Source organism: Falco biarmicus, chromosome 4 (genome assembly GCF_023638135.1).
Source record: "Falco biarmicus isolate bFalBia1 chromosome 4, bFalBia1.pri, whole genome shotgun sequence".
In the NCBI taxonomy this organism is placed as follows: Eukaryota; Metazoa; Chordata; class Aves; order Falconiformes; family Falconidae; genus Falco; species Falco biarmicus.
The window spans coordinates 17,252,530-17,262,863 of NC_079291.1; the positions used below are offsets into that span (position 1 = coordinate 17,252,530).

General features: G+C 41.4%; 1 protein-coding gene across 19 annotated transcripts in view; it reads left to right on the forward strand.

Moving 5' to 3' along the window:
- The window catches only part of ARPP21 (cAMP regulated phosphoprotein 21), a 146,083-nt gene extending 136,051 nt beyond the window's left edge, over positions 1–10,032 (forward strand). For all 19 annotated transcript variants that reach the window (XM_056337997.1, XM_056337995.1, XM_056337996.1 and 16 more), the window contains 2 exons: positions 7,863–8,014; positions 9,200–10,032. In XM_056337997.1, coding sequence (XP_056193972.1) covers positions 7,863–8,014; positions 9,200–9,457 — 410 coding nt within the window. In that variant the 3' untranslated portion in view covers positions 9,458–10,032. The remainder of the gene's footprint in view (positions 1–7,862; positions 8,015–9,199) is intronic.
- The last annotated feature ends 302 nt before the right edge of the window (positions 10,033–10,334 follow it).

The following is a 10,334-nucleotide window of genomic DNA, read 5'->3' on the forward strand; positions in this document are numbered from 1 at the left end:
ATGAATGTACTCTTAGCAAAGCTGTGGCAAATTTAGGGATCAGGGAGCTACGATTCTGGCAGCAATTATGTGTCAAGACTCTAAGTTCAAAATCCTGCAGTTTTATAACCCCAACTCTGCAGAGAATTATTCGGGTCACTTAGGAGTGTATTTACTGTGTTATGTGTTTTCAGTGAATGTAGCTGGAGTGCCATTAGCTAAAAATTGTTTTGGTCTCGCACAACTTGAAAGAATCGATGTCATTAGTTCTAAATTTTGAAAACAAAACTAGCATAATACCCCATGCTTTCCCCTGCAAGCTGTACTGCTGGAGTGGGATGTGCTTTTAGCCAAGTTGAAAGAAGCCAAACTGTAAGCGGCTTATGTGAAAGGCTTCTCTTATTTTTGAGGGTCTGAGCCTGCAGAGTGCCACGGGGAAGGAGTCTGTATGCTGGTGTGGTCTGTGCCACATGTGCTGTTTTATGTGTATTATAAGCCACCTCATACCTCCAAGTTATCTGTTGCTTCTGAAGACTTTTATTTCAGGCATAGGTGTTCTTGTTTTTTTCCTTTGTTTGTGTGTGAAAACTAATTAAAATAATGGTATGGTCTTACATTTTGAGGGGAAAGGGATGGACTTTTAGCATTCGGTTATTACATATTTGTCCTTCTAGCTCACATGGTATCCAGTTCATGCCCATAAATTATCTGTGATGCCTTCAAGTGGAACACAAAGCCCAAATATCTTACTAGGTCAAGACATTTTTATGTGTATTTGAGAAGGAAAGCAGGCACGGTAGGAGTGGATCCATCAACTGTGGCAGATCTGGTTTGCAGCATGCCTTGGATTTTAGATCCAAGCTTAAACTACAGAATTGTTTACAAATTGTTTTGGATTCCAGCTGCACAAGGTGCTGTTTAAATCTTCAGACTCACACAGAAAATGATATAACTGCAGGGAGACATTAGTGTATCTTGTTTGAGAATATTCCAAACTGCAGAGACGCTTTGGGGTGAGGCTAAAATCAAAATCAGCTTAAATTTAAAGCTTAATTTTATGTTTTCCATGAGACTTTTAGTCCATCATTTGCGGTGAAACTGTCCAGGTAATGACCAACTGCATAATTAAAAAAAATAACCAGACAATTTCCCCAGCAGCCACCCAAATCTAACACGTAACAGCTGAGCGTGAGAAAACAGCCTGAGCACAACGCCTTGGGTCAGCACTCCTCTAGAGCAGGCAGTATATGGGGAGGTTTTGTAGCTGGTAATGACGATGCTCAGTGTAGGAGGTGAAACATCTGGTTGCAATTCCGTACTTGAATGTCTCATGTGAGGTAAGGAACGTCAGCAGGAGGGACTGATGGATGCCTGTAGCAGGAAGGGCTTTGTTCTGCCAGCTAGAAATCCCTTGCCTCAAATTCCTGCTCTGAGTGGTGCTGGGAAGGGATTTCAGTGTATACCTCCCACAGCTTGGCCAACTGTCCTAAACGCAAGGTTCCCCAACCTGGCTTCCTTTCCTTGTGTTTTACAGATAACATTTTGTGTCTGAGAATCAAAAGGTTCTTTGTGGTGCTTGGGGACATGGTTTAGTGGTGCACTTGGCAGTGCTGGGTTAACAGTTAGACTTGATGATCTTAAAGGTCTTTTCCAAACTAAACCATTCTATGATTCTAAGGCACAGCGTTTGATCTTGCCAAACTGCTTGCTTCATTTTTTTTCTTCCTTCCAGTTTTGCAAATACTTTGGAATGGACCAGCTCAGAGCTTTTGGCAAATAAGTGAGTTGCCAAAAACTTTACCAAATTTACTGATGTGTGCATGACTGAATTGTAGTTTTACAGTGACATTTTTTCTTTTCTGAGTAGTAACTTATCATGGACATTGTAAGTTTCTGTGATTATAGAGTAAAAGCTACATCTAGCCGCTTCAGTACTTTACCCATAGCTTATTTTGAAAAGTAAAGGAAAATGTAGCCTTAGCAAAATTGTGGGAATAGGTACCGATCATGTTCTTCAGCCTACAGAACCTACTGGACACTACTGCAGCCAGGGCAAAGTACACTAAAATAGGCCAGAAATAGCCCTTAGAATATCCACCATGCACAGATGAACTCTCTCCCTGCAGAAGGAATTGGGTGGCATTGCCAGTGTGTGATCACAGGGAGGAGAGGCTGGGCAGGAGCTCCTGTCTCACAAGCAATAGATTAGTCATTTTCCTTGGAAGACAGGAAAAGTGTTAAGAGTTAAGTGGCTAACATTTTCATAAGTATTTCAAGTTTGGAACATGTAATTTAATGCTCTGAATAATACTGGACACAGAGCTCACTATAATCATCTCTTTATTCCCAGAACTTCTTATTAAACTGATGAATATCTTCTAGCAGGCTGTCCATCTTTGTTTTAGAGGTTTCGGGTGATAGCAAATGTGCTTCCTCTCTGGGTAAATTGCCCCCTTGTTAATTATAAGGTCTGTTGAAACTTTGATTTTTTTTTTCTAATCTGAACAGTTCTAGGTTTATCTTCCAACCATGTAATTTTATTACACCGTTTTCTATTCTGTTCAAGAACTCTCCGCCAGCAGATACCTCTTCATCTTTTGAATAAATTGAGCAGAGTGAGATCATTAGGTCTCCCAGGCAGAGGTGCGCTTTCTGACCTTGGATCATTTTTGTAGCTCTCTTCTCAGGTCTTATCAGTTTTGGGGAGTCTTCTTCAAACATAAGCCCCTGTGATGAGCACAGCACATGGGGCTGGGTGCAGAATCTGCTGTTAGATTGTTTTCAGTACATCAGAGGGTATTCCTTTGTGTCCGCACCCAGAAGTGGTGCTCACTCCCCTTGGCTTTTCCATGGGAGCCCAAATTCAGTCTCTTCCTGGTGCTCCTGGTGGCAGTTGCAGCAGAGGCTGACCTGGTCTATAATAGGCGTGCGTAGGGCACCACAAAGGTACTGCAGTAGTTGCAGGGTGAGCAGGAGCACAACTAGATCTGTGTAGCATCACACCCAGCCCAGTTAGCCCTGCTGAGGTTTCCCTTTTGAATTTCTTTTGGGCTTTACTTGCCTAAGCCACTGCAGCGTGTTGCCAAGGTACTGGCATTTTGGATTTACTGGTGGCAACGGCTCGGCTTCTCCCAGCACTGCACTGAGTGAAGTGGGAAGGGAGCAGATGAGCTCTCAAATTACTTCACATCAAAACCGCTGTGGATTTCTGCATTTGCATGTGATGGAGTTAGATGCAAGGACTCTGTTGAAGTAATAAGAACGCAACAAGAGTACGATAAGATTTGCAGCGACTCAGGCCAGGCTGCCGTGTTCTTCAGCCCAAGTGCTGGTTACTCTTTACAGAGAGTGCCGATACACGTATCGCAAAGCTATCTTGCTAATATATGCTTCAAATCTAGAATAAGCAACAAAAAAGCCCCTCAAACATGGATGTACTCTTCATGAAGGATGTATGCTGAGGCCAGCAGAGCACCAAATACGCTTTAATCACCAGCACTAGGTGACATTACTGGCAGAGGTGTAACCTCTGTGCTTTGTCTTTTGAGCTCTCTAGCCCCATTAAGAAATTAAAACATCTCTGGGTCTTTCATGCAGTCTTTCTCCCCCTGGGGTGTTTAAGTTAGCTGACTGTCAGCATGGTGATACAGGCTGTAAAGGTTCAGAGAATTACCTTCATGGTATAACGGCCTCTTCCATTTTGACTGCAATCCAAGGCTTATTTTTCCTCTGAGGTGTTCATTGAAATTCTGTGCACGATTTGTTCCTCTGGTTGTTTAACAATGTCTCTCATGTTTGCCCTGATTTAAAAAATCCTCCTTTGTAGCAGAGATAACATAGAGCAGGATGATATAATTGCAGTAAAGAGGCCCTGGAGCCTGCAGTAATAGGATGGTTCATCTGATGTGTACTGCCATTAGAAAATAACCCACGTATGTATGTTCTCTGGGGACGGTAAAGAGGCTTTTAAGGATTACACTTTATGTAGTGTGAAAGCTAATGAGCAACAGAGCAAGTATGAAGAAAACTATTCCTGCAGAAAGTATGGTGCCACTTCCTGTTCTCACTTGTTTCTTGACACCTGTGAAGCTCCAAAACATCCATCTCTGCCCAGCAATGCCAGGCCTTCGTGCACTGCAGTCAGTTCCCGAGACATTGAGAACACTATTATTTTCGTTTCATTGAAAAATAAATAGCATGTTAAGTGCATGGCAGAGCCGAATTGAGGATTGAAACTGGTGTGTGTATACAAAATAAATAATTCTGGGGCAATACCCATCTCCAGTAGTCTGTGTCCTCAAAGAAGAAAAAAAAAATATTTGCTAGAATGATACAGTTTCATGAACATTCCTAAAACATTGATATATTAAGGCTATCAGCTATGCAGAGTCTTAATTTTCCCATCTCCATTCTTTCTCTGGCCAGGGCACAAAAACATATGAAGACATCAATACAATACTATAAATGCTGAATGATGCATTTCAAATATTACATGGTATGCAGGGTCAGAGTTGCAGAATTTGGGCTGCGGAGGTAGGAAATTCAGAGCAGTTGGTTTCTGATGCTTAGAACTGCTTGTTCAAATGGATTGCCATGTAGAGTGCCAACTCCTTCCCCTTGCATTTGTACTGAAACAGAAGCTGTTCAGCAGAATGGATTTGGGCTTCTTTGTTTTATCACAGCATTTTTCTCTTGCTTATAGAGCTTGTTGTAAAGAAATCAGTTCACCCTCTAATACTCTCTACCCCCTCTGCACTGTTTGAGTATATTTTTGTACCTTGTCAGGTTTTTATATTTGATGGAATGGAAGAACTTACATCTTTTTTCATATATTTAACGTAGCAAAGGGTCAGACTTTGCTATCAGGTGAAGTGGCTTCAGTAGAATTGCAGAGCCTTGAAGAGGATGCTGGATTTTGCCCAAATGCTGTACTGGGGTGTTGCATCAAGGTCTGACATCAATTACTTCATTGTATTCCAAAGGGTACTGATCATAAAAAGGAAGTCCACGAATATTAAGTGAGGAAGATATGACAGCAGCATCTTTGCAAGAATGCAAGCAGGCCAGGAACCTTCTTAAATATCCCTGTTTATGTGCATAAGTCAAGGGAGCAAATGGTCAAGAGACCACAGTACCTCCTTCTGGGCCAAAAAAGTGACCTTATTTCCCTTACCAGCAAAGAAGGTTCAGGAGACAAGGCGATCAGATTTGTACATTAATACCTCTTTGCTCCCATCTAATCACCTTGGAGTTGTGTTAGAGTGCGTGGGAAGTATTTTTCTGCTTGTATTGAGGGCCCTCTGTGTGGACAGAGCATTGTAAAGGGTGTGCAGAGGGAGTAGGAAAGAGGTCTCCTGACACTCAGGGGTATAAGCAGCACTCTGCAAGTTGGGACAGGGGTGAGAGTGCACATGCCCGATGGGCAGGAGAAATTGCTGAAGTCCTTGAAGAGTAATAATATTGTTAAAACAATAATCCATAGCCTAGTGGACCTCAGCTCTTAACCCATGCCCTTTCTGTATTCCTGCATCTACAATGTGGAGTGGTTGTGCCATTGTACTAAGCAGTGTTTGCTAATACAGAGGAGATCTTGAGGGCAGAGGTACATTTTATAGTAATACCCCCATGAGATCATGCCTACATGTTCAGCATAAGGGTAGATACTTAGTAATTTCCATAAATTTTTGTTTCGGTTTGATAGTCATGCCTGTATTGGGTAATGAATTTGTTTTATTGGAGAATGTGGAAGACAAAGCTGAGATGGAGAGACAGCTGCATGTTCAAACATGTAGAGTATCAGCAGTAGTCTGACTAAAGTAACGGTAATGCAATTATATTTACTAGAGATAACAGAAGGTCTCTCTACTTGGCCCCAGTGGTGTCTGTCTGTCTGTTTCTGGAGAGCACCAGTCCACCACCCTGTGACAGTGCATCACGGTCCAACCCTGTGAGCCCAGGTCTGACGGTTGATTGCATTCCCCAACTTGATCCCTGGTCCACCATCAATCTATAGTTCATTACAACATCTGGGATTTACTTTGACAACTATGAGTGACATAAGATGAATTATCTGTTGCTGCTTCCGCTGTCAGTTGACTCATCTCTGCTTAAACTTGCAAATACCAGAATAGTAGTGCTAAACTTTTTATTTCTGTCCTTTCTCCCCTCCCGCCCATAATTGGTATACAGGAGCAGAAAAGGACTTGATTTTATTATTGCTGTATAAGCCTTCTTTAAACTCAGTTACAGCACTTCTGATGTTGGTATTTTTTGTGACTAAAAATATGCTGACACTGTGTTTGTGCGTAGGAAAAGAGCAAATTTGAATGTATAATAATTTGGTGCATTTAGGAGATGCTTGATGCTATATCCCAGCAAGTTAATCACTCATAGAATTATTTTTCTATTTTTTTTATTTTGCTCAGTTGACTGGAGATGTTAATCTCATATTTGTGGAAAGGCATTTTTAATGCCAAAAAATTGATGAGAGCTACCCAGCCTTTCTCTGGCATCAGAAAAGATTTTGAGGAAAGGCTATCAGCTGACAATAGATCAGCAGAAACAGAGACATTCATTACTTTATTTTTCTTACATAATGAAGTAATACCCGGGTGGTGATTTCCAATTCGTGAAATATATTGAACCATGTACTGTATTCATACATATAAATCAAGCAGACGTGACACACATTTTTCATATAAAAATAACACAGCGTTGCTCCATCTGATAATAATTCTTTGCCTGAAATATGCTTATTCTGAGAACATCACTACAAAGTTAATAGCACACTGCATAACTGCACGTTAAAAAATATGAGTGCTAAAGGACACAGAATGTCTTAAGGAGAAATTATTCATAAATTTGTAATGTCTGTGGCTGGCTGTATTTTTCAAGGACAAGATCTTTCTGCATCTTTCCCATTTTTCTGCAAAATCCTTCATCTCCAAAGAGTAGCATCACCCAGCCAGCCCGCTTCCATCCAGCAAGGCTTATTCTCAGGCTGGATCTTGTTTGCTGCCAAGCAGGGCACCACTCACACTTCACTTCCCATCCACGCTTCTGCCTCATTAGCAGCTTTACCCTCCAGATCATCCAGACTTTACCCATTTCTCAGCTAGTCCTAGAGAAGCTGTCCCAGCAGCAACCTGGAATGTTGTGGTGATTTTGAACATGGAGCCAATTGCAGACTGAAACAGAAGCACCAGCTTCTCAGCCCTGCGTAGTGGCTTGTCTCAGCAGTGTTCCGACCAAGCAACAGGGGGACCAGATGCTCCCTAATTTATGATTTTCCTCTTTTGCTAAACATGAAACTAGCAGAGTGGAATATGATCCTTAATATGCTCTGATCACATAAAAATCCTTGCAAATAGGAGACAGTATGTATATGGACGTTCTTTGCAATTAAATAAAGCCTTCTGTGTTTATATCATGCGAGGGAGCTGCGTTACAGGAAAGGTAAGAGGGTAAGGTAGGAAACGTGACCTGAAAGAGAACTACCCAATTAGACTGTGAGGGCTGAGTACTGGTGTCCTTGAAGACAGTGGGAGTTCTGCCTCTGTGGAAGTAGCCAGGGCACCCTGTGTCCGTTCAGGGCTTTACAAGCCTGTGCTGCAGTCAGAGCTCCCTCAAGGTGGTCTCTGCCACGGGGTGGAAGAACATGAGGAAAGTGCACTGCCTGCTCGTGTTAGCATGCCTGGGCTGTCAGCTCACAGCATTTGTTTATTCTGCTTCAATTTTCTCTTCCACTAACGCTTCTCTAGAAACGCAGCAACTTTTTTGATGAATGTGGGGAGAAACGATGAGATCATTTGTTGTTCCTTAGAACAGTTTTAATTTGGGCCCTCCGAGTGACAGGGTATTTGAAGACGTCTTTTCTCGCGCAGGTTACCAGCCTGTCCTGCCGAACCAGCAGCAGGGGTTCCAGGGTCTCATGGGAATGCAGCAGCCACCCCAAAGCCAGAACCTGATGAATAATCAACAGGGAAACCAGGTGCAAGGCATGATGGTGCAGTATCCAGCCATGTCATCTTATCAGGTACTTGGGAGCCATAAACACTGCTTTTCTCAGAGAGTGCTTAATTAAATTAAGTTTTGTAATCCCAGAATGGTCTTTATTACTTCATTAGGACAGCGTGTGGCAGGAGGCCTCCTGATAAATACACTTCTAAGTCAAATCATCTTTTTTTGCTTCCTGTTTACGTATTCTTAGTCCTCCCAATTTTCATTCTGTGTTGGGAATTCTTCAAATGAACTGTTTATTATAGCCTGCAGTGCGGGTAAAATGTCACAGAGAATGAAGGAATTATGAAGGAATTACACTTCTCCCTGTGAAGAAAATGAATTTTATAAAAACCAAAACACAGAAGACCGTTCTTTTCATGTTACTTTTCCTTTTTTTTCCTGCCAGTCCAGTGTTGTTGCCTGTAATGAAGTTGAGGGCTTTGCCTGACCCTGTTGAAAATTACTCACCTGTGGAGACTCCTGCCAAGGATCTCACCGTGTCTTCTATAACAAGCTGTATCAGATAGATTTTTATTTATTGGGTTCTGGGGAGAGGGAAGGCAGTGGACTGATTTTTATGAAGTCCTTGAGTTACCCAGACTTATTTCCCCAACTTTCTACCTGGTTTCTGTGAGACATGCCAAGAGCCTGTGAAAGGTGGCCTGTGCTTCCATTTCCTCTGGAAAGTCAGGAAACTAAGCGACATCTAATTCATTTTAATAGATGGCACTGATGGAGCAGCCATTCACCTTTTCTCTCAGCTTCTCTGAAAGCACTGCAGCAACCCAGATGGAAATGGGGGGATTGCTTGTGGGTAAAATTTTCCCCTTATATCTTCAGAATTACTGTATTGAAAATGTGTTTTAAAGGTTAATGATCAAGTGAAAGGTTTTAGATGTTTTAGATGGCTGAGATATGCCAGGGTTGAGTTTTCTGTTTGCACTGATCCCAGAAATTCATATTCAGCTAGATCAGCTGGGAACAGAGGGATTTCTCTTTAAAACCTCACCAACAAATAAAATCCTCAGTGATGTGACCAGTTCTGAGCATCAGAAGGTGGCATGTTTTGACAAAGTATGTTGTATACTCAAATTCAGCTAGAAGGAAAATAGTGATACTTGGGATCTTTGATTTGTTTACTAATCACTTTTTTTTGTTGTTTTTGTTTTGGTTTTTTTTTTTGTTTTGTTTTGCTATGCCCTTCCATATTCATGCCTAGGTGCCAATGACCCAGGGTTCTCAAGGATTGCCGCAACAATCATATCAACAACCAATCATGCTACCTAATCAATCAGGTCAAGGAACACTTACAGCCACTGGAATGCCTGTCTACTGTAATGTCATACCTCCTGCCCCACAGAACAACCTACGGTTGATTGCCCCACACTGCCCCTCCAATAACGTTCCAGTTATTTCTGCCAGCTGCAGGACAAACTGTGCAAGCATTAACAATGCAGGGTGGCAGGTCAAGTACTGACACTGTGGCTTAGTGTGGATATACGAGGATAGCGGTGCATTATTTGACAAATAACTCATGGCCTTCAAATGAAGAGGAATACAACAGGATAATCAGTTGAGGACATAAGTACTGACTATGCTCAAGTGATTTGCTGCTGGAAAAATCTGTAAAAAAATCAAATAAAATAAATTTTGAAAAAAAAAAATGTTTGCTGGTTAATGGTGCATATTTTTGTCATGTCTGCTAGGTATGCCTTTATAGCTTAGCTAGTGACATGAATTCATTGAGGTAAGATTTTTTCCTACCACTGGACACCACTGTGTAGATTGTAATATCCCCAATTCGGATTAGTTTTGTACTTTGTGTTGAGTTTGTGAAGCTAAAAGTATTTAAAAATATAATAAAATCACATTGTACCAAAGCTGTAATGGAAATGAAAAAAAATGAAAACAAACAAAAAAAAAAAAGAAGAATTACTGAATGGAAGGAATAATTTATATACACTATAGAGTTTTTTTATGGATATATACTGTATTGTAGTGCTTAATCACAATAAAGATATTTGACCTCATGGAGAAAGGTCATGTTTCTACCACCTGCTTGGTCTCCTCTGTTTCTGAGTGAGTGAACTTCCCTTTGGTTCTGCATTGTCTTGTTTCAGGGGAAGCTAATGAGGGAATGATGCTTAATGGGCTTATGGGAGTTTGGTGAGAAGGCAACATACCTGTGTCTTAGTGTGCAGCACCATAACAGCTAAGATCACTTAGAAATTGTAGCATAGACACCCAGAAAATGTTCAGTGAATGATGTACCAGTTCATCTTAAACTATGTTTGTGCTTTTACCATCCCTAGGGCCATTAATGTCACAAATGCAGTTCACCACTGCTACAAGCC